Source organism: Dinoponera quadriceps, unplaced genomic scaffold (assembly GCF_001313825.1).
Source record: "Dinoponera quadriceps isolate SergipeBrazil2010 unplaced genomic scaffold, ASM131382v1 scaffold707, whole genome shotgun sequence".
In the NCBI taxonomy this organism is placed as follows: domain Eukaryota; kingdom Metazoa; phylum Arthropoda; class Insecta; order Hymenoptera; family Formicidae; genus Dinoponera; species Dinoponera quadriceps.
The window spans coordinates 2,499,869-2,525,476 of record NW_014555450.1 but is presented as its reverse complement, the minus strand read 5'-3'; the positions used below and the strand labels follow the sequence as shown (position 1 = coordinate 2,525,476).

At 42.0% G+C, this 25,608-nt stretch overlaps 1 protein-coding gene across 2 annotated transcripts in view; it reads right to left on the bottom strand.

The window, feature by feature from the left end:
• The window catches only part of LOC106744295 (hemicentin-2-like), a 104,933-nt gene that overhangs the window by 33,413 nt on the left and 45,912 nt on the right, over positions 1-25,608 (bottom strand). For both annotated transcript variants that reach the window (XM_014618947.1, XM_014618948.1), the window contains exon 3: positions 8,592-8,791. In XM_014618947.1, the coding sequence (XP_014474433.1) occupies positions 8,592-8,791 (200 nt within the window). The remainder of the gene's footprint in view (positions 1-8,591; positions 8,792-25,608) is intronic.

Genomic DNA, 25,608 nt, shown 5'->3' with positions numbered 1-25,608 from the left:
CTTTTTTCTTATTACTCGCCCGGCGTTATTCCTTCGGTATCTTCACCTCTCTCACGTTCGCCGCTCTCCGTGCAAATACCGTGCGCGATACTCCGCACACAGCGGTAAAAGAAAAAAAAAGTACGTCGGACATTCCACCCCCGTCGGCGAGATGGTAATTGATACCCGCGAGAATTTCGCGGAAACGCCGGGGAAAAGTAGCCTGATCTTAATCTTGATTCTTGAAATTCTTCAACGAGGGCAACCGTGTGCAACGTTAACCATCTAATGACAAAGTGGATTTTCAACGTGTCCGGGAAGGCGAGGTCAAACCCGACCGAAGGCTCTATTTTGTTTATGTTTCATGTAATCAATGTAGAAAACGAACGAAAGAAGTAAATACGTGAAATTTACATTCTTTAAGGGATGGAAATAGAAAAGGGGAGACACAACGTGTGCGCGCTGTAAAATGAACGAAGCCGTGGGATAAATCTGACCTGACTTTAGCATTAGAGAGTTAAGTATCTGGCGAGAGGCGTAACGATTTGCCGTCACCGCGAGGAAAGAATAGAGCAAATACGTTCGAGTTGGTCCAATAAACCTTCGCAACCACGTAAAATCAAATAAGTACCTTCCTATAAGATATTCAACGTTTTCCGAAGCGGCAACGTTAAGTAGGTCAGCTCTTGTGTACAGGGTGGCACTCTTTACTTTGCGATCTTGTATTGCGGCACGCGAAAAATAACATAAGAATAGGGATTCTATCTTCCACTNCCCCCCCCCCCCCCCCCCCCCCCGGTTAAATTTCCATCGTTGATTTTTCAGCATTGCGCGATGAATAAACACGGGAGAAATGGAACGAGACCGGATTTACATAAAAATTTATGAAAACATAATACCGTATTAATAAAGGGGGGGGGGACGCATTGTTTGCGGAAGGAATACATTTTTGTGCATACGAACGACTCGATTTGAAAACGAAAAGGATACGGAAATCCATACATATTTAAACCACCCGCATTTCCATGTCTGTGTCACCGAAAATGAATACAAATTCCACATTGTTTTATGTACGTTAGGATTATGTCGTATAATCTTCAACGTCCGACCGTGTGTGTGCGTGTATATGTGTCCGGACGAATTATTACTCGAAATTCTTTTTTTTCCCAGCTTCAGCGTTCAACCAGTCGCAATCACCAGCTCTTTCACTTGTCGTCGTATGTCGCCTCCCCCAGGTACAATCGCGGAATTTCACGAATTACCAGCACCGCTTGATTTGTTATCCAGGCAATCTTCCGACATTTTGTATACGGTCGTAAAATACCCGCAATCGGACTTCATTAAGATGGCCGATACATAGAAGCCAGAATATCGTATTTTCATATTGAGACGACTCCGAATTGCGGAGTTCCGCAATCTAGCCGGTCCTGTTATAATTAGATTTATACCAGAGCCGTCTCTCTCTCTCTCTCTCTCTCTCTTGCTCGCTCGCTCGCTCTTCTTCGCTCTGTTTCTGTCTTTCTCTCTACTTCCCTCCCTCTTTCATTTACTCATTCGTTCTTTCTCTTTCTCTCCTTGTCTCTACTTGAACGAATTCCAAATATTGCTGTAAATTACAGATAAAAAGGTTGGCCGTGCGACCCAGTTCGCCGACTGTGATTGTATTTCCGCAACCTACCAGCAACTCCCATTCGGAATAGTAACGTCGTTACTTCCGTTCGCTCGAACGAAAAAAAATGGATTACTGAAAGAGGACAAGAGCGTGTGAGCGAGCCGTGCGGGTTCCAACTTACGGCGAGTTTGACGTCCGAGTTCCGCGTTAACGCAGATTTAAATCTCCGCTGTGAGTATCGATCCCCCGCCCGTACCGTTATCATCGCCATAGTATCGCCATATATTCGTCTTACTGCATTGGGTCCAGAGCTTATACCGACGTCGCTCGCTGATGAAATCCAAAACAACGCCAAAAAGGAAACCCGAGAGGAGAGTCTTTTACATATCTGAAAGCAGTCTGTAATATATGCGAGGACATTCGCACGTCTTTAAAATATCTGTAAATGGGAATATATCGTCCGTGATACCGGAAGATCTCATCTCGGCATCGCAAATATTAACGGGTGGACCGTTATTCGTCATAATCTCCCACTTTTCGCTACCAGAACGACAATATTCGGTGGCTCGAATGAACGGAAAGATTTCGTTCCATTCCTCTTTTTCGGAAGTATTAACGTGCGGGCATGTTGCATTATAATTTCTCACTTCTCGATTCAGTTAGAGAACCGACAACATTCGGTGGCTCGAATAAACAGAATTTCAGTCGCATCAGGAAAATCCTTACTTAGACGCGATAACCCATTTGTTATCCTCGCATTGTTATCCGCATATACCGTCATAATTCACGTCCGTCGTGGCTCCGAACGTATGCACGAGCTCCTCATCGCCCGTAACGGTGAGAGAGAGAGAGAGAGGGAGAGAGAGAGAGCTACGTATAGCCGTCGCTAGTGTACCACGTGGGAGAATCTAATTTTCTCTAAAATACAAAATCGATAAAACGGAAAAGCGCGCTCTGACCCTTATTATTATGGTGCATCAGCCGACTCCCGGCGACGCTCTTTGTGGCGCTCCGTGTCCCGGTGTATCGTATCGCATCGCCTCGCCTTCTCCCATCCCGTTCGCTCCAGTTTGCGGCAATGAAATCTTATATGTTCCGCGAAACGACGCGCGTGCAGCATCCGACAACGACAGGGTGGTGGTATATATGCGCCGGGCGAGTCGTTCGACGAGGCCGTCCCTATCGATTTCCACCTGCGTCCGTTTGACTCACGCGCCTGCTCTCCTCTACGTCCCATAACGCGCCAATTATTCTCGAGCGCTCGTGGGAGAAGGGCGTAATAATTCCGTAATAACTTCCGGAACATCGCCCGAGGAACAAGCGGACGGCCGCAGGACTGACAAACGACGCGTCGATTCCGATCGACTTTTCGAAGCGATAACCGAGGGAATTTACGCGCGATTTTAATATCTCCTAGCCCGCGCGCGCGATACCATCGCCACGCTCTTGCGCTTGCCGATAAATCGGCCGTGCCTCTCGGCGAAACGCGACGCGCTTCAATCGCCGTGGAATAATTCAAATCGCAAATTACGCGCCCGCTCTCGGCGTCAAAAGATAGCTTCCCCATCGCGCCGGATCGCTCCGATAGAAAACACGCGCGAGAAAACCTTGTTACGCCTTCGCGCGTCCGCTCTCGTGCACGACACGCGAATTACAGCGACATTAAAGCGAATAATTTGCGTACACGTAGGATTCTCTTCCTCTCCTCGTCCTCCTCCTCCTCCGTGCGGGAAATATTCATAGTATGCAAATACAGTCCACAACTCCGCAGTTATTTGTCTTTACGTACGAAGACGATCCCGCGACGTATTTTTCCTCGATATTTTCTCGGCATGCGGGCCCCGAAGGACGTCGTCCCGTCATCTCTTTGAATTAAAGTAACGAGGTTGAAGAAGAAGGATATTCATGTGCGCGATTTTTCATGTTTTATAATGCGAAAACGTGTCGTGCGCACCGTCGCGTATATTTCGCGATCGCGCGTAAATAATTGCGAATAAAACGCCGCAAATATTGGATTAACCGAATGGCGTTCGAAATTTATCGTTGCGTTAATGCAATATTACGGTTTGAAATTTCGGTCGCGCGGCAATTTACACCTAACCGTAACCACGTCCAGGAAGTAAAGAGAACTATTTTCTAATAAGACCATCCGGGGCGAAGCCAATATATATATATATATATATATGTAAAAGCCAATATATATATATATATATATATATAAAGCGTCTTAGACCAATAAGGACAAACTTCGTAAGGGCGCAGAACAGATTGAGATGAGCAGAAAAGTCCTCTGCGCTATTTTGCAAGCAACACGCAAAATTTCGAATGATTAATTAAAGCAACCTCTATATACGGCCGTTTCGAATCATTAATAACTCGAAGTTTTGCGCGCTGTTTGCAAAATGGTAGGTGACTTTCTTGTTCACCTCAATCCGTTCTACGCCCTCACGAGGCTTGTACTTGTTGGTCCGGGACACCCTGTATATATTCACACACATTAATGAATAAAATTCTGGAAATTCTGGAAACGGTCAAACATCGCGGGCGTGAGTGGATCGCATTCTTCCGAGATGCTTTTAGCATTTTTTTCAAGCTTCCGCCTGAAGCACGCGGGATCTTATTATCCAAGTCCGCAATATCTCCGTGAAGATCTCCAGATCGTCATTGTGAGGGAAACTTTGCGCGGCAACATTGTTAATATTATCAAACGGCGCGATGAATCGTTAAAAATACACGCCTATGCGACGCGACGAATTGCGAGCGGTGAGCGGAAAACGGCCGCGGACGATCACGTAAAACAACATGGTAATTCGCGCCGGCGAGTCTTTACCGTCACTCCTGCGAATCGACGAGAGCCGCCCATTATTCAAGTTATTTCATACATAGTTAATAATTAATATCCCCCGCACAGCGCGTTATCCAACTTGGAAACGCGCTCGCTTATTCTCACGTGCAGGCGCGCGCACCCGTGTGTGGTGGTAGTAAATGAAATTGAACAAGCAATAGGTTCATTAAACGCTTCATTAAACTCTATTTGATTGTATTGCTACGTGTTTGCGCCGCATGTTAAATCAACGCGACATTGTGGCGGGCAAATGTCAGTTGCATTAAATTATGACAGGCCCCGCGCTGACATATCCCGTCCGCCCGCCGGCGTGACGGCACCTTTGGTGCTCTCTCTCTCTCTCTCTCTTTTTTTAATGCGTCCGCCCGCGATTATTCGCAAGCACTTTTTCGCGAGCGAGAGTTCCCTCTCTCGAGGGCCGGGGGGGGAGGGGTGCTCTTTCCATTCCAGATACTGCCGTCGTCCGGCCGGTCGACGCGTAAATCCGCGTGTCGCCGCTCTTCCGCGCTGGGAAAAACTTCTCTCGCGTTGATATGCGAGGGAGAGCGGGGAGTTATCGCGGCAAACAAAGAAAGGCAAACTTGATAACAACGTTAGCCACGAACAACCGGAAGAGTTTCGCTACGCTCGGGCTGGACCCGTTCGCTCACATTGTGAAGCTGCTGTCCTGTAAGGAGCCGCGAATGCAGTCGCATAAAACATCGGATTAATTAAACGGCGCTTTAAACTTGTAATCGTCGCATTAATTCTCTCACCGCGGAATCGCGTCGCCGCGAGACTGGGGATTTGCCCGCCGTGGAATTTTATGCGGCGGAAAACGCGCTCGCGCCGCCAGCGTGATCGCAGTATATTTCCTTTCTTTTTTTTCTCCTTCTTTTTTTTTTAATGCTTTTGAAAATAGGTCTTCCAGTCGTGCGCCTCGCTGCGTCTTTCACGAGCTCTCATCGGAGAGCGCGCCTGCGCTCACGCACACGCGTTCGTGTATTTCTTTTTTAGGTAACCGATATCCCGAACAAATTGTCGTCCGGTTTCGGAATTCGCCGTTCGACTTTAGCTTCGGAAATCTCTCACCGTGATCGGCGCATAGCGCATCAGTGCGCATTCGCATCTCATTGAAATTCATGATGTTTCGAAACCGGACTTACGTAACTTTCTGAATAAGTGACTCAATCCACGAAGTTGCACGTAACGGTTTTGCGAATAGTACGGTATAAAACACCGTACGTGCGTAACGCGTCTCGAGAGTGAGCCGAACCCCCCGATATTAGGCGGAATTTCGGCGTGCGCAGCACTTTATTCATCCACTCGTGCTACAACATCGTGAAATAATAATGTTGCAAAAAAGGCATTTAGTCCGGTTGAAAGGATTTTTATCGATCAATATCGTATTACATATCGTGTTGTTTGACGCAGCCTTTGTGGGCGAAGTGTGACCTAACGTGATGTATATATTTAACCGTCGGCGTCGATATATATATATATATATATATATATTGATATTGTTCGTATTTGATAGTGAAATTATTATTACCATTGATCTCATACGGTAACACATTGCTTCTCTCATTTGTAATTCTTTGGTCGCGCGAGATAACCGCGTATCTTTACTTTTACTATTCGCGGTAAGCAGCACGACACGATGATCGTCGTTTAACGGCTACTCAAAGTGAAAAAAATTGAACAATACACGCTATATTAAGTAAATCGGTCAGCACAAACGGACAAGGACAAACAGCGAGGAAGCAGAAGATGTATGCCAGCAAACAGCACAATTCATGTACGCGTTCTCCCGACGATTCTGCGTTGAATCTTTTGCAGAAAATAGTACAGATAAAATGCACTCCGTAGAAGAAAGATAGTATTATTTATAAGCAATCTCTGCATTTGCATACACACACTCTCTCTCTCTCTCTCTCTCTCTTTCTCTCTCTCCTTTTCTCTCTATTGTTCAGGTACATATTTTCTATCCGACACGAAGAGCTATTTGCTCGGCAGTATCATCGATCCCGAAGGAAGCCCTTGTTGTATTATTAGGATTCTTGGGAAGAAGCGTCGAAGATGAAAATACCTCGCTGCGAAGGCCGAATAAAATCTTGTTTATCCCCGCTTTTATCTTGTCACGCCGAAATTAGATGACACTAATGCTTTTACCCCGCACAACTGCGAGGACTGCGCCGCCGCTGCTGCCGTTCGTCCTGCATACCTAATTAAGGTGCAAATAAGCGTAGCGTCGCTTTGTCTCCGAGATCAGCCGAAGGAAGGAGCGCGCAATGGCGAAGCGCCGAAGCGACTCATCGGTGGCGGTTGTTGTCGGCAGAAGAAATTTCAAAATCCCGGATTTACGTTGCGCGACACTCACAACATCCGCCGACACACGGGCTTATGCGATAGCTGGCATGCAGGTTGACACACCTTTCGTGAAATAAACTTTGACTCTAGTTTTTTTTTTTTTCGGTATCTTTCAGAACACATCCTACCTCCAATGGGAAAACTTCTCCTCTGGGAATTTCTCGAAAACGAATTTTTCCATCGGTCTCCCGGAACGAAATTTTTCCGCTACTTTGACACTCTTAAAAATAGTTTATTAGACCACCTAGATGGCTTATAAACTAATAAAAATCCACTTTGATACTGACACTTATTAACTTCTCTCTTGAACCTTTAATTTTAATATTATCTTCAGCAACGTATTTTGACGCTAAAACTGAGATTTAAGATATCATTAGGATCAAAGTAGGAGTAAATTATGTTTTTCATGTTATTAGACTTGAGATTAAACTTATTTTGCTATCTCAACTCCTACTGTGTTGTAGAATCAAAGATTTAACGTAAGGCCAAGATTTCGACTCGGGACGTCGTTTCGAATCGTGTCGAGAAAATATGAGTCTCAATCTTTATGGCTGGAATTGTACGTTCTCCCTAATCGTGCCGAATTGATGATCTCTAGGAAAAATGAAATCCGACTCGCTCGATCAAATTGTCTATTTCGATTATCGTGCAAAAACCGGATCAATGATATTATCGATATGCACGTCAATCTCGTATCGCGGCAACCGTGGAGAATAATGTTTGTCCTAACGGCGTTGTTGCGCTCGCCATTGAACTACTATTGACCCAATTGTGATTCAATGTTGCCACGACTTTACATCGATATCACCGAATGACGGTGGTCGCTGATATCGGTCCAACTATTCTATCGATTATCACTCTACGCTGGCACTCCAAGCGTTGGACGTTTCCGCATAAAGTGAAAGAGTAAAAATCAATTCAATTAAATTCACTCTAGTGTTTGAGTTGAAGCGATCATTCAGCCGCTCGCAAGTCGGAAAATGAAGCATTTTTAGAGTTTATATAGCGTTAATCTCACCGCAATTCTTCAGTGGCGTACACCCCCCTCCCCCCTCTTTCCTATGTAAAATTGAATGTTAACAATAAATGATCATTTTCATTGATTAGAATTACACGTTCGCATCATTAATGTTTTAAAGTAAAATTCGATTATGTATCATACGTTGATATTGATTATACCGACATCGAGACTAATTAATGAGTGTAATCTGAGTGGCGTAATGATGCTGCGAGTTGCGGAGAAATCGCGTTTGTAGTAATTAATACGATAACAAAATGTATCGGTGGTTATATAATCACGTTGTACTTATCTAAAAACCGTTAATCCGTCGATTGACGCGAATACGTTAACGAGAGTGAACGAGGCGACTCTCTTTTACATCGAGGAAATTCTTGCACCGTAGAAGCAATATATGAATACACAGAGTGAGACTATAATCTATTATTGCCTCGAATGTTTTTTCGAAACTACGAGAGTAGGAGGGAATTCTACGTAACAGAAATTAATATCAACATTTTCCACGAAGGCAAACAATTTCCAACTTTTATCCGAGTCGTTAATAAAATATCCGCGTTCTTCGAAAACATTCAAGATGGAAGCAGTTATTGCCCCAGCCTGCGTAAACATATTGTTATAATATACGAATATAATGTGTGTATACATTATAATAACACGCGTATATGTGCGTAAAATAAAATCGAATCAACGAACGGCGAGGAGCCGTCAACAACACGAGAGCGCTCATTTGCATGCTAAATCGTCATACGTCGATCGACGGGTTGAACGGGTCGGTTTGTGCGCCTTACCGTGCCCTCTCCCAGGTTGTGAACGACGCAGGGCATCAAGGCTTTGGAGCCTGATTGCGCCGAAACCGATGTCGAATTTTCCGTGCCGAAGCTCATCGGCAGGGTCGGCGGCAGGTCGACGTCCAGCGGCTTTCCCGTCGTGCCGTCCAACGAGTTCATGTTAACATCGACTATTTCCGCCGTCACTGCAGCGGGATATTCTGAAAGGAATCGCGAATTATCGATTATATTACTGAATGAAACACCGAGTGATTTTTCATTCGCGGGAAAGCGGAGTAGGCGACGTGTCGCAAGCGTCACGCGTACCGGCTCGCTTTCGGGACATACGGGACGAAAAAAAAAAGCGATAATATTATAACAATGACGCGCGGTAGAACAAATATTGAAGCATGCGCCGCTGGCAATCAAGCGAATTGCCGCGGCGGACATGCGCCGAGCGCCGGCGGTTTGAATATTCTCGTTTGAATAAGTGTCGGCTCGGTCGTGAGTAAATCACACGATTGACGGAAGAAGTGCTTACTCGATTGATTACGTCCATTACGTTTATTGATGCAATTATATCGACCGAATTCACAGTTGCACGGACGATAATAATGCACTCGATTGAGATGGTCGGTCCATAGAATGCTTGACTTTCAGTGGCAATATCAAGGCGTGCCTACGTAAATTTATTACTTGCTAAAAAATAGAAACGTATTTTCCTATAATTTTATTGTGTATTCTAAGAATGATTGCAAAACGAATTGTGAGCGCACTTTGATTTTTAAACATGGGAGAGATTTTTAAACAAGGGACTCGCGAGTGAGAATAATAATATCGCAGATAAAGTAACGACTATTGGTGATGGTGAACGATAATATTTCGTGGACAGCTTTGTTTCTGTTGCGAAACGCCATATCGCCCAGCTCGTTAATTTTTTTAATATATTACTTTCAAAACCGTAATGTTTTGTAACCGTGATTACAAATATAACGACGTTGTTGCTTGTGTTTGTGTGTGTGCGCAATAATAAAATAATACCGACTTTTTCCGTAACGCTCAACGCCCGGTTTATCTGCGCGTTAATTTGCTACGAGTATTATTTAATTTATAAAGAACATCGCGCCATACAGGTGGTGGACATTGTATTTTCCAAAATGGCGGCGAAAGTTACAAAGATGCCAGAGGTAGATTTTTGAGGTATTATTAATAATTATTCCAGAACATTGTTTACGCGTTGCCGTGTTAACCCAGTTTGACAGGTTGAAAGAAAAATATTTATAATTAGAAAATATTTATTCGGTAAATATTAATAACATATTTACTTAAATATAAATTGTTTTATTTAAACAGGATAATATAAATTGCTTTCATGTGCTACAGATTTAACAAAATTTGTATTCTCTCATTTAAATGAAATTCTTTCTCCGTGCGAAAATGTGTTTATTAATATAAATAAACAAGTTATCAATATCAACCGAATAAATATTTTTTAGATATTTTAGATAAAATTGACTCAGGTGAGAACTTAAGATTTTATAGTTATTGAATCGTAAATTATCGTACATTTAAACATAGAACTCTTTTCTTTAAACATGCGATACATTTTCTCTTCTACCTTACACATAAATTACCTATTTCCAAACGACGGTTTGAAATTATTTTAAAAACAACTATCTATTTCAGAAATAATAATTATAGATTCATCTTTTGTGCATTCAAGATTGTAATATCTGTACGCTGGATAAACACATTTATAGATATTTAAGTAAGGGCACATCATACAAAAAAGGGTCTCATGGACTCGGTATGCCAAACCAAGCAGCAAAAAATAAGTGTGCCAACGAAGGATTAAGGATGCGAGTTACAAAAACCAGATTATTCCGATACATCAGATATGTATTTCCAGTCGGTGAGTCAATTTTAGTAAAGCGCACTTCGCCTATTTATACGCTAAGTATTATATTTCAATAATAATATCATTGTGAACAGATTGTATATATTGTCACGTCACAATCCGCATTATCGCAATCCGTCCTTCCGTTAAGCCCCGGATCGACATAATTACGTAGTCTTTCACAGATAGTTCGAGACAATCAGCAGCGTCGGCGATATATCGATATGCGTGTTCTACAGCAATCTTTCCGGTAAGCGATCAGCCAACCAACCAACCAGCGGTGACTATGTATCTGCCGCGCGCGTAATTTTCCGTGAAATGTAACGAGTCCAGTCCCTTATCATGGGGATGTTGAAACCAGCCCGAGTTTTCGGCGCCGGAGGTCATCGACTATCCTCGAGGTAACTGCCGTTAGATGCGCCGAGAAATTGGCATTAAATCACGATGGCCTTTACGGGGCCGAACTTTGTAACGATGTAAGCTCACCTGCGCATGAATATGAGACGAACTTCTCTGCTCGCGTTCTATTTTTCACGCGTGGCGTCTGACCGCACGTTAATATTTTAATAAACGATAGACTATTCTTGCGCAGATCGGCGACATTATAATTAAATCCGCTAATCGCATTATTTTTACCGCGGCACGGAATTCGATTTCACGCGCGTTTATTATTTCGTTTCGCGAAAACATAAAACGTACGAGAAATAGAAAAAATGTATAACCGTCCTTTGTCGAGAAAGGTATTATAGCAATCGAATGGTACCAGCTATGATATTTTGAGCTTAAGTTCCATTTTTTTAATTAACAAAAAGTTTCTGACAAAAGACAAACATTGTTAATTATTATAAAATATGTACAAAAAAATGAGTAAGTATTCGTATATCATATGTGTTACAAGCAATAGAGTATATTAACAAACGTTTTAATTGCGGTGCAATGAATTCTATTTCACGCTAATAGCTTAGCTCTGATAAATAAATTATTTTCCATCTTTTTAGTGGAAAATATTAAAACGGAAAACGATATAAATCCACACACGCAATATTTGAATAACTTTTTCGTTATTTACAAGCTGGCACGCAACATCGCGTAATCGTTACCAGACGCATATTTAAAACGTTGCGCGTTATTTTTGTATATTTTTATACAAAAAACAAATTAATATCGAAATGCAAGACTTATATTTTCATATATAAGTGAGGATATAATCGTATTTGAAGATAAAATTTGCTTGCAAAAAGAAATTCTATCTAGTCTCATTCGAAATACTACGTTCTTGTTATTTAAGAATAATTTTTATGAATTAAGAGGAAATGATATTAGATAGAAAGAATGATTTTCGAACTAATAATTGTACTAGTTTGAAGATGTCATTATAATTGTCAATTAATAAAAATTATTCTTGAATAACAAGAATATAATATTTTTAGTGGAAGTATATAGAATTTCTTCATGTAAGTAAACTCTGTCTTCGTATAAGTTTATATATTTTTGCATATATATATATATATATGAGAATATAAGTCTCGAATCGACATTATTTTTCTTCCGCGTACATATATATGTATCGTTCTTTCCCTTCTCATCACTTGAANAATAATACAATCTCGCCAAAAAGGCCCCCCCCCCCCCGCTCAAGTATCGGCATCCATGTCATTTCCGTCGATCGTTCTTCGCGCGCGCCGAAACGCTGAAGTACGGTAAAGAGATGTCCGCAGACCGTCGACACACGGCTAAAAAGTAGCCGCCGATTCCATCGGGCCCCTGCACGATCACTTTTCATCCATGAAAATTTACGGTACGTTGCAAGCCAGCGACAGCCATGCGTGTCGCTCGTGGCTGGCTATATTGAATGCGTCATCTTGTCTGTTTAATTTTATTTCTGCCCGACAGTCGCAGAGAGCGAGGTGGTTATCCGTCCGTGTCACGTGGATTCCCGCAAGACCGTCATTTATTTCGCCCGGTCGGAAGGAAGGAAGAAACCGAGGAAAAAATCTATATCCCACGCGTACAAATGTTTGTGCAGGGACGATCGTGGCGTACGCGCGCGAGGGTGGTTAAAGTCCAGCGGAAAGCCTCTTAACGAGAATCCCCCCGGTACGACGGGAGGCTTTGAGCGGGCGACCGTTAAACCTCGTTCGACCTCGTAACGACTGCTTTGATTTGACGCCTATTTTTCAAAGCCGGTATTTACCGCAGACGAGGCGGACGGCGAGAGGTGAATTCGTTAGGAGATGCCGGTGGGAAGTTGTCTGGTCGACGACCTTTGCCGACAGGCCGTTCGTCGTTAACGACGACCTCACGACCGTCGCGTTCGCCATTATTCCGGACGGATGAAAGTTGAAGAAAATGATATATGTGTAAAACGCGTGAAAGCCGCGACTGGATTTCCGCAGAAACGCCGCGAAAATTTGTAAAAGGAACGCCCGCGCTCGCCACGTGTAAGAAGTTCAAATGTAGCGGTGAAATTGACGGAATTGGAGTCAAGCCAGCTCGCTTAACGCGAGACATGCAAGAAACGCGGGAAAGAAATCGGCGTAAATGTCGAGCGACAGAGAGAGAGAGAGAGAGTGCGAGATAAATCGAAAACGATGTTAAAGATGTATTGCCCATTAGTGCTGTGTTTTCAATAGCGCACATCAAGAGGGCCACTCATACATTTAGTATTTATCCGGCAAAATTTTTCCATACATTTATTTCACCACCTAAATAATAAATGTTAATTTGAAACGGAGTTGAATTAGGCGTGCTCGTAAGTTAAATTAACTTTACACCGCCGTACTTTCAAAACAAAATGGTCGATATTTTTATAATTGTTTCATTATTTTGAGTTATATGGACAAGTTGTGGACATTTCCTTAAGTCGCGCGCCACTTTTTGTCTGGAGCGTCGAGGCGAGAAAGGAGAGATCGCACGAGTGGGAATCGATCGAAGGGTGAAAAATTGAATTCTCGAATCGTTCGCAGTAACGATCAATAAAGCGAAATTCGAACGAAAGTTCGACGGGATACCCACAGATTCCCGTAAATACTCCGCGTGAAATTCAAGTCGTAATATCGAGTGCCAAAGTTTCGAGCTACCACGGGTAATTACCGCTAATTAATTGTTCGAGAATCCACCCGTGGTTTATTTACCGCCGTTCTTGTTATTGTTGTTGTTGTTCCTCAATATCACGCGATTACGAATTAATAAAATGTACAATTAATCATGACGGACGTGAGGTAAACTACATTCAAGCGTCAGGCGCGCGCGCGTTTCGACACCACAGCGCGATGTCGAGGAATATTGTTCGCATTTCGCGACGATGAAATTTCCGTTCGCGATTTCCTGCCGGAGGTTGCGGCAGAACACGCGTGATAAATCCCAGATATTAGCTTTGTACCTTTCGATCTAAGCTAGCACTTCTTGACCTGTTTCTCGGCGAAGGCGTAATCGGGCGCCGCCCGAGTGCCCGAAAATATTTGTAAAATCGTGTCAAAAAAACACTTCCGCTCCTTCCCCTCACCCTCTACCTCCCCGTGGCCTCGACGACGCTGATCAAGATTTTATTTTACACGATGGTGAGAACGCAAGAATAATGAGGATACCATTATCGACACCGGAAGATCGTATTTTTCAAGAGTGTACCAGTAAAGCTCATAAACGACGTCGGCGTCCAATAACGTTCGGAAAATATTTGAATAAAGTGACTTCGTCCACCCCACTTCTTCTTTATTACGGTAAAGCGGCGTCCATATAATACCGTGCGACTGTTACAGATCCTCTGTAAAATCTTTGAAAATTGCGTGCGACGTGAAGTAATATTAACGGTACACCGATCGGTCTTTTCAATCTTGTGAGGTTACTGTCGTATACGATATTCGCGAAGCTTTCCAAAGAAGACCTCTATTCGTCAATTAACTAAACCAATTATATATATCAAAATATATTTTACTCTTTCATGTGCTTTTTGTTATACTATACATTGAATTACCGTCTTTTATCAAGAGCACGTAATTAGCTTCAAACAATTATGGACAAAAGTTATGAGAAACCATTTCGAAATACGCGACGTAATAATCAAATTTCTCCCTTAACACGCCTGTTGTTTACAAGCAGTGAATAACAGCAAATATTTGGTAATCCAAATTCCACGCGATCGGGGTATTTATTTTTTAAACGCATTCTCTACGTTTTTCCATATATAAAACCCCTACAGAACAGAATAATATATATCGATGAATCATGTTGATACGTGTGTGATACGTGACGCGATATTGAGCGTACAAGCATACGAATTTATCAGAAACGCATGCGCTTTCGGTCCTCACTGACAGGAGTAAAAAACATAATACAAAAAGAACGGGCGAGATTTCGGTATGTTGAAGATGCAAAAATATTAAAATCCCGTGCGAAAACTCTTCCGGGCGCACGTGCGTGCCCATGAACAACGAGAATTTCATGGATTTGTTTGTTACACGCCCGGCAATTGGAGGGCTTAAAATCATTTCGCGCCCATACGTCGTTCGCGCCGCGTACACCGTAAATAAAGTAGCTGTTTCTCTTTTCTCCCAGCATTTTGCGACACGAAACACCGAGTTGAATATTCCATGAATATTAAATCATTAATATAATGCATTTATTAATTAATTTATTGCTGCATTTGTCGCAGGAGAGTGGATTGAGTCTTCGACATGGTCGAGCCAACGCGCAGCAATTCATTATCGTGCGCGTAAAGTTTTCTCGAGGGAGACGCGAGATATTTTAATGCTTTAACCTTAGATTACCGACCTTTTGTACGGGGGAGTGTATATCACGCGTTCATCCACTGTACCGCTGCTCCTTGAGCCATTACTCTCAGCCTCTCAGCACTTGAAAGAGTGGATGCAATTTTTCAAATTGCATTAATGGGGCTTGGAACTGAGTATATACACACTTACGCTCCAAGACTGTGACTGATTATTTTCTCCACGCCTCCCCGAAATCCAATCCAAAAAGATGTTCTAATCACTCGAAAGTCGTATGTTTCCGCAACAAATTTTCTTATGTACGTCGCAACTTTTCATCACGAGCCACCTTTTGATCGTTAATATTTCTCGCAAATAAACAACTTCTCCGAAGCGAGTTCGTCTTGCTCGGAGCGCAGTTTAACCCTTTAAGGCGCACACATCGATCCTATTGGCGTAAAATGTTGCAATTCATAAGAACATCTTAAAGGGCTTTTCCGATGAAAATTTGTTTGTCCGAATAAAATTGGCCGTCGAGAAACACGAATTTCTTAATATACATAACTTGATATATTGGGCATTTAAGATATAAAATTGAGAAAATATTAAAATTGCTTTATTTAAAAAAATATTTATTTTCCGCTTGTTTATAACACAGTTGTTGAAGAATATCGGACAAAATTTTCGTAAATAGATTATGCTTACGTTTCTTCACAAATAACTTGATATAAATCCGAGCGTCGACGACTTTGTTCTACATTCGATCGCATGTATTGGTATTCAGCTGGAAAGACACTATTTCATGGGTTAAGACGGCGAATATAACTTTATTTAAGATGGATTGATAATATTATATCGACGGAACCGTTACTTTATCAACAGACGAAATTTGAGGAAAGCCCCAAATTAATGTACATTATTATGTATACTGGGCCTTAAAGAGTTCAGAACGAGATTGTCGCGCGATCGAAATTCGTCGTGCGTAAAAAACATGATAACTTGCTGGATAAACATTTAATAATAGAGAACTAAATAGAAAAATGTTCAAGCTGTGTGCAATTTTCGGCACTGGAGCGTCGAATAAAGAACAGAGCCGGTGCCACCTGCGAGCGACTTTCGAACAGTGATTTCAATTGGCGAACGCCGGTGCGGTCTTCGAAGCTCGTTGCTAACGTTGCTACACTCCCGGGGAGCATTATCCGTCGCAGTAACTTTTTATAAGCAGGCATTACTTTCAGCACCGGGTTATTAAACCGGCACTTTCCTCGTCCGCGGGAGAATGAAAAAAATCGGCCGTACGGATCTCGAGCACGACGGGCGAGGGGAGCGCGAACGTTCTCCAATAACAAAGTTGCAATAAAATTGTTGCGATAAATACGAGCAGCAGGTAATAAGCGGAGCTTCGCTTATTATTCCGACGAAACTTAAATACGCCACCTACAATATCGCTTTTGTTCTTTGTTTTTGCGCTGCCCGCTTTTGTCTCGCTCTTTTTTCTCCTTTCTCTTTTTCTATCTTCGTTTTTTTTTTCGTTCTCTTTCCCTTTATGTTCAACTTTAAATCTCAAGCATCGCATCGCCACAGAAAGATAACGAGAGGGAGAAAGAAAGAGTGATACACAGGGATAAGCCCCGGGAGGCCGGTGAAAACAAATAGCAAAAGTTTAAAGGCCATCAAGAAAGTTTCATTATTTTCGAAGGTTTACGTGCCGTGTATTTTTAATAAAACAACGCTGGACGAACGCTTGACGAAACCACGAGTGAACCACAATCCTCGCGGCGGCTTATCGCTAATCGATTAACCGCTTCGTCCGTGTGTATCCCCCGTATTTTTTTCTCCCTTTCTTCTCCTCTTTCTCCTTTTTTTCAGTCACGACTGAAAATAGTGACTTATGCGTTCGGGTTCGCGGAAAGTGTAACGGACGATTACCTCCGAAAGCATTCGAGATCTCGGAACTCCTTTGGACGTTATCCGCAGAACCGGTAAAAAGCTGTATGTGTGAAAAAAAACCTACAAACGCGTCTCTTTCACGAATTATATTAACGACGTCGTCCGATCGATTTCAACCGCTCCGAAAAAGCGGAGTTTCTTTCGCGTGGACGCGCTTTGAATTTCGCGGAAATTATTCCACGTTACCATTTTTCATCTCTAGTCGAAATCTTGATGTTTTTAAAGACGGTTTGGGCCCACTCAAATGGTCTATGGACTAATCAAAACCTGACGATGTTAACTTATTAACTTCTGTCTTAAATCATCAATTTTACATATTTAATTTTAATGTCACTCATGAACATCCTGTTTTGATGTTAAAATAGCAAAAACGGAAATTTAAAACATCACCAAAGTCAAAGTAAGTTATACTATTAACCCTTTGCACTCCGCTGTCGCCGTAGCGGCGACATGGTTGTTTTGCTGCCTCGGCACTTTAAGAAATTTTAAGTCCTAAAATTTATGTTTTTCTTTTATAATATAAGTTAGAATATGTTTTGTTATAAAATAGCTAAGAAATAAAAATTTTGTTTTATTGAAACGACTCTATTTTTCTTCTACATCATAGGTATGTACTTGGAACTAATAGCCTCTATGCATTACTAGGCTGGAGTGCAAAGGGTTAAAATTGAAATTAAACCTATTTTGCTATCTTAATTACTACTATGTTGTAAAATTTAAGATTTAAATCAGAATTGTGCAAATTTTAAAAATTACGTCTACATGGATAATTTACGTATTGCCTACATAGCACATTGCATAGACAAATATATTATTATTATATAGAAAAATTATTATAGTTTAAATCAATTTAAATTATAATACAATTTACGAGTTCGGAGTTCATGAATCCAATACAGTCCACGAATAAGGAGTTCACAAATCCAATATTTTAATATTAATTTAAAAAGATTGAATTTACGTTAAAATGAATATAAAATTAATTTAATATTAACACGTTATAATATTATTATATTTAATATTAAATATTTAAGAGTTGACACATGCAGATAACACGCAGAATTTTATCATTTAAATTCACCTGTAGGTTTCTAAATGGGTAAGAGCGGTATTCATTATTTCATGATTGCAATAGGCAGTATATGCATGATACTAATTTTTTCCCTTTCTATCGGTGTGAAATCAAATTTGCCAAATCCATTATTAATTTTTCGTGGCGTTATAAAATATTAAAATTATGCCGTTATACGTTTAAACCGAATAATTAATAAATCAAATAAATCAATTTTTTAAATAGGTGAATTAAGTAAAGTTAGATATAATCTATTTTACGGCTACTTAAAATATTTGCATAATGATATAAAAGAGTATAATAATATAAAAGTAAGATATTGATTTCATCCAAGTAAAATTTACCTGATCCAAGCAAAAATTTGCTAAAGAACATCGGAGTAACCGCCACCTCTTTTCCGCGCAGGTTTCAATAAAGAGGTTTCAACAAAGAGGTTGAACACAGGTTGAATAAAGGTTAAACGCAAGTTCAACAAAGAGATTGAACACAGGACCAAAATTCAGCGCAGTAACTGTACTGTTTTTAGTACGGAATCACAATTATATAGCTTTTACCGCCGTCATTATCACCGTGCCATAACAATTTGGAGTTGTTTAAACCATACCCCCACTCCTCTTTACCCGTTTAACCGTGCGAAGATCACCTCCGAGCTAACTTCTGGGCGGAAGTTACACCGACGTTTTCCACGTAGCACGCCCCCGTGCAACTTCATACATTCAATTTGAAAGCTATGCGATCCAAATTCTCCGTGCTTCAAGTTAACGTGTGAATATTCGCCTCTTTTTTTCCATCTCGTGGCGGCAAACTAGCTTCGAAGTTTCGCTATTTTATCGGTTTAGGTCGTGCCTGCGCTCCTGATGCGAGCTTCCGCGAAAGATACACAAATGTGTGCACGTGTATGTTAAATATTGCTTATATTATTCACAAATAAGCCATTTACCGTGGACCTTCCTTTACCTTCTCACGCTATGCACTCTCGCTTGATAAATTCGAAAAAAATGCTGCCCTTTCAAGCGCGGCGCATATTTATTTTCATTTGTCCGGCTGAATGATCCTTACTGATGTGCAATGGCGCGATAAAGCAGCCGTAGTGTGCTATCCTCTCCGTAAACACATATATTCGTACGGTCGCGGCATCTCTTGACGGGCGTCGCCGGGCGTGTTTTTCGATTAATTACTGGCTGACGTCGTTAAAAGTGTTGGCTGCGGAATTACCGCGCGCCGCTTGCGACACGCGGCACGTTAAATTACGACGTTAAGCTCGTGCGTTCCACTTTGCGGCTGCGGTGCGTTAGCTCCGACACAGTCGGAATAACAGGACGCCCCACCGTGTGCCGCATAGAATTAGACGTATCCGGAAAAGTTTCACGTCATTTCGCGAACTTTGCTCACTCGCTCATGAATTATGTAGCCGCGCGGCTAAATGGCGGACGAGCCCGTTTTTACGAACAGGAAAAACAACCGTATCCCCCGCGGACTTCGCCTCCCTCTCCCCCACCCTACTAGTCCTGTATATTCCTCTTTCGAAACGCAGTTAATCCAGCGATACGTGATCCTCTCATTTCGCTTTGAATTCCACTATTTATATTAAAAGCTACGCAAAATAAAACAACAAACTGTGTGCATGTGAAAACTAACATCGACACATAAAAGTATGAAAAATGTAGCATTTCGCGTAATTCTTGTAGACAATAGATCGTTTTAGAATATACAGAGTCATGTGCAACGGGAGTGGCCGCATATTAATCTTGATTCAGCTCGGATACACCGCGGGAAGTATAATTTGACGGATACGTTATAATAACGGCAAACTTAAAAAAATGGCCAAAATTCGATTCGAAAAATAGCATGGAAGAGTACTCCATCGTAATATGCAGCTCCTTTTCCATAGTTTCATGATAGTTATATAATTAACGTCCATGTAGCAACCATTTGACTTTTTAAAACATAGTTTTCGTATAATTAATTTGTATAGTTAATTCTATTAAAAAAAAAAATTCCTTAGTTTTGTTATACATCCAAAAATAAAAGATCTATTTTTTTGTTATTTTAAGGCATAAACTATTTAAAAGAATTGCACTAAAACTTCAACAATAAACCAATAGTCAATAGTTTTAAAGTTATAAAAGCTCTGCTTAATTCGATAGACAACGCAGATATCACCAAAAGTAAAGCATCATTAGATGCGCATTTATAAATATAATTAAGAAAAAAATCACACCTATTTTTCAACAGTTCAATTAAACTTCCAATTGCAGCCACTTTTTACGATTCATTACTTTTCCGACCTACGGCTTTTTCATCCCACTGTGGCATGTGCGCGATTAATTCGACGGATTTGACCCGTTTTCGTCTCAGGACACACACAGGTAAATACGAGAGGAACGAGATATCGGGTGATCTCGACGAGTTCCTTTCTTTTTTCTCATTTCGTTTTTATCTAGCGAGCCGCCGCGCAGGTGAAGTGGAAATTTTTCTCCAGCGTGAAATTCGTTAATTATGATATATTGCTCGCGTGCACCCCGGAACTTTGCGAATTTATGCGGTTAAGCAACTGTAATTTCCTTGAATTTCCCGCGTAACGTGCATCTTTCGCAGTAATTTCAGCCACGAACTTTCTCTCGGCGTTCGTTAAGCCCGGGCTAAAATACTGAATCGTCTCGGGCATTCGTTTTAACATGCCTTCGTTCGCTCGTTCATTCGTGTCAGCACGCACACACACATACGCCAGTTCATCGCGGTCACTCGAATTTGTCCCATAATTAGATACATTATGCATGGACATTTTGATACATGACCGCTTTTGCAACGTATAACGGAAAATACGAATGTGACAGCACCGCGCGGAAAGAGGGACATACTATGCGCGTAGCGTTCTGTAACGCGCGCGCATTTATAGGAATAAATAAAAATGGTCGCAACGGGGAAACCCCGAAGCGACGTAACGATGTTTACTTCTTTCTGCGAAAGTAACTTTTACGAGTGTACTAATTAAAAAATACCAGTTGCCTCGATACGTCGTACGGTGACGGTGAACTCAAAATTCCAAAACGTACGTTACAGTATCGAGGATTAGATTTCTAGATGTAAATGGAGAAAAACGTTATAGGAAAGGTTGGTTTGATTAGCTATCTGAATCATATGATCTAGACGCCATTTTTCAACACGAATAATATAATTATATTATATGACGTGCCTGTAAGTTATAATGTTTAATATTTTAATATTTTCATTATATATTTATTGATTTATTATTTCATTATTTTCATTATTATTACATGTTTTTACTTTACATTTTTATTATATTATTTTAATATATTGCCATCGGATAAAATCTCCTTTTGATACATCGAATTATACTGAGAAGCTACAAATTATGAAGAAGATATTTCCTCTGATTCAAACTAATTATAGAAGTTAACTTCTTGCAAGTTAATCTTTTTTCTTTACCCATCTTCCTTCCCTCACTTGCTTACTCGCTTTCTCTCCAAATATCCTCATGCAAAGAATATCGCGATTTTCGAAATATCGAATCTAATAACCTTTCTTCATTTATATTTACAGGATTCTATCGAGAACGAGGATATATATATATAAGAACAAAATCGATCGGAAAATCTATCCGACGGCCAATTGAAAAAGTAACATTCAGTACTGGAATCCATTTCAACGGCAGTTTCGCGTACACACCTCGTGAAGACCGTTGTGTACAATTATACTTGTAATCCAAAAATATTGGATTTGGTAGTACTTTCCAACACAGGTCCTGTGCGCGAATTTAAATGCTATCAAGCTAAAGGGATTTCCGGGAGTTGCTCAACTGATTGAACAGTTCCATAGTCTTTCTAGAACAAACTATTGACTACACAGGATTGCAAAAGCTTTTACGCCATGAAAGTACGCGTGCGTGGATACAACGGGGATTGCCGGAAACAGATCGTAATTCGGAAAACGGACTGACGAAAGTAAAAAGAAGTCGAACAAAAAATGAGGAAAAATAGGAACAATGTGAGTATTATGATGTCGCGCGCGAATTAGCTTTCCGCGAGCGATAATTGGCGGTGACGGTACGGAGCTGCGTGCAAACACACCCGCGAGATCCGCTATTATTATTTCACCGTGATTTCGTTTCGTGACGATCGGTCTGAGATGAATTTGCACGCGTGCCTCTTCTGTAAAAGCTTTTTGCAATTCCGCACAGTCGACACGGAGAATAGAGTATCCTGCAAAAACCGTGTTCGCCCGTTAAAACAGCCGGTCGCTAAATCCACTTACTACTGAGAGCTGGTGAAATGCAAATTTTTCAACATTTTCCAACTGTTTCGCAAAAACATCGACGAAACGTTCTGCGGCGGTACGCTCGTGACCTGTCGATAAGTATCTATCGATTCTACTCTTAGTAACAATTAATAATAATTCTTCTTTTTACGACTACTGTCTGTCGTCGTAATTTTTTTTACTAATTGCAAAGGCAATGACTTAAATAATATTTCAATCCATGCACACGGTGCAAATTTTATCGAATTCTTCTATCAAACTCATTTCACCTTGCAACCTCTTTTAAAGTAAAATAATAACTTTTTGTCCAAGCTCTCCGAATTACCGTCTAACTTTTGGCCACTTTTAAGTGCAATATAGATCAATTTCTAATTTATTCATAAGTTTTTCAGTTACGGGTTTTATTTTGAGTTACGGGTGATATATCTTTAAGTGAGGGCATATCGGCGAGAAGTTCTCACAGACCCGGTGTGCTGAAAGCGGCAAAAAGTAAGTGTGCCGACGAAAGGTTAAAGCGCACCTCTCCCGCGCTCGTGAGATCCATTCGGCGCTGGCACTTTTGGCCCGATACTGCGGACACCGCGCTGAAATTAAGGTGAATAGGTTTACGCCGATGATCACAATGAGCATTGACCGAAGGGCGCGTTTATAACGGCGGGTTGCCGCGAACGAGTGTGCGCGATTTTTCCCGGCGAGCGGGGAACTGTACAGCTTATGAGAGGGAATCGCAAACCGCGCGGCCAAACTGAGAAATAATTTATTGGTTTTCCATTTCGACGCGGAAACCGCATCAAGACGCCATGCTACTCTCTGCCCGTTGTTGTTTCTTCCCTTCCAGCCGCTAATAGTAATACGATCAGTGCGCACTCCCTGGACAAAGAAACTGCATGACAGGTGCGACGGAGACAGCGCCGAGAACGGTGATTTGATGGCCATCTTGGTGGACTTTTAATGCGAAAATGCGAATTCGAACGCGCGCCGACCGACAATCGGCGCGCGCGACGGAACCCTTAATGGAGCGTTTCTTCGATCCGGACACCCCCGCCGCGACTTGTTTATCCAATGCTACGAGCGGTGCATTATTTTCTGCGGTAAAAAATGGATTGGAAATGAAAAATGCTGTCGATATTTTCGACCTCTCGGCCGAGAAGGAACGGCTGCAGCGCGCGCTCTGATTCTCGATTTTACAGTAGATTTGGCGAATATAGAAAGTTCATAAATACATGTGTCTCCACTCTATACGCGTCCATATACGTCTTTTTCAGCCTGACTTACACTGTATCGTCACCAGTCGTCGCCCCTCCCCTACTTCCACCTCGAACGTCCCATCTCTCGGATTAGTTTGACACGCCGCACGCGCTAATCTGTTTCGCTTAAATACGCTATTTCTGCGCGGCCGATTTCGTGTGGAGACGCGGGAATCCAGACGCGAGTAAAAGGAGGAAGGTGCACAACCTGGCCGGGCGGACGCGCAGATGGTCTCGAATATAGAGTATGAAACCACACGGGATCCTCTTCTCTCTTTCTCTCTCTCATTCTCCCCTTCCCCTTTCTCCCTCCTTGTGTGCCCTCTCTGGTGCAAGTATATTTAGCGGACGGACAGCCCCGGCGTGTATGACGTACTATTCGACTTTCCTTTGCCACAGAGAGCTTATTTAGTGTCACGAGATTGCGCTATTCGTGCCGAGGAAGCGCATCTGAATGCGAATAAATCGCGGTAAATTTAGCCGACCGCCAAACGAGCATCGGTTACAGCCGGCGATTAATTTGCTTTTCGGCCGCGCTTCAAAATCTCGCCGAGGGCTTGACGCAGTGCAGCAAGCCGCGGGACAACCGGATTTAATGATGTTAACGTCTGGTCGAGTTGTTTAAAAGGAAAAATCGACGGGAAAAAGAGCGACATTAATTTCGGTAATTTCGCGTCCTCTCGAAAGATACGAGAAGCGATGCTGCGTACCGTTTGTTTGACTCGCGTGATTTCGTCTCGTTTCACTATTTATCTCGTGGTTCGACAAATTTTACAACAGCGGGAAGTTCTCGACTTTTCGCACCTCTCTCTCTCTCTCTCTCTCTCTCTCTCTCCCGATGTGATGCTTTTAATATTTTTTTGGAAGAAAAAGATCAGGATATCCCTAGCTTGATCAGTGGACAAGACAAACGTCCGTGTTTAACCAGATTAAACAACGCGGACGTGCCAGAGGACGTTCATGATGTGGAATTTAACGCGCGGCGTGAGATTTTAAAAAATTACACAACGGAGAGGTGAAATTTTAATTCATAACCTTGATAAAAATAAAATGTTATCACCGGGCAGAAACGTTCATATCTCTTACCGCGCGGGCGCAGGTAACTGCAACGAGCCGCCCGTAGAAAAAGTTTTCGCTTAATATCGCATTTACGAATCCCGCAGTTCGCAGTTACGTATATTCCACAGATTTTACGGTTGAGGAATTTGCATTAATTTTAAGGTAATTACATGAGAGTCTCGGCCGAGGGAGCCTGAAGTTTTTGTTTCGCCGGTACTTAATTCCGATTGCTGCGTCACCTCACATGCGTCTCGTCGGCGAAGTGGAATTATTTTGCAAAATTATAGCAAAATTCCCAGCGAATAGGAAACAATTTTGTTACATCGCGGGCAATTAAACTCATTGCACTTGAGGGATTTTAAGGAGGAGTATAAAATCTACGCTTTCTCTCTTTCTCTCTCCGTCCCTCTCTAAGCCAGAGACGAGAGAAAGAGACTGAGCGCGCATTACATGAATGCGGCGGTGGGATACTGCACGGGAAATACCGCGCGGATGTGCAGCATAATTTTGCAAATAATTGGAAATATTACGGATACATTCCCGACATTTCCCGCGGTCCCTCCGACGTCGAATTAATCTCGGAAATCACGAGCCCGAAATCTTTCTGATAATTCGGAATTTCTCAAGTTTCAAGTCCACCGGCGGCGTCCGCCGTCTTCGCCGCCAATTACTTCAAATCGTCCCAGGGTAATCCTCGAATCTAACATTCCCCACCAATCACTAGCGAAAGTCTAAACGAACTCGCGAGAGATCTCGGCAAGTCCGCCGCGGGCGCAACTTTAACGAAGTAAGCAGTCCCTCAAAATTCCGTCCCCTTTTACCCCCCCCC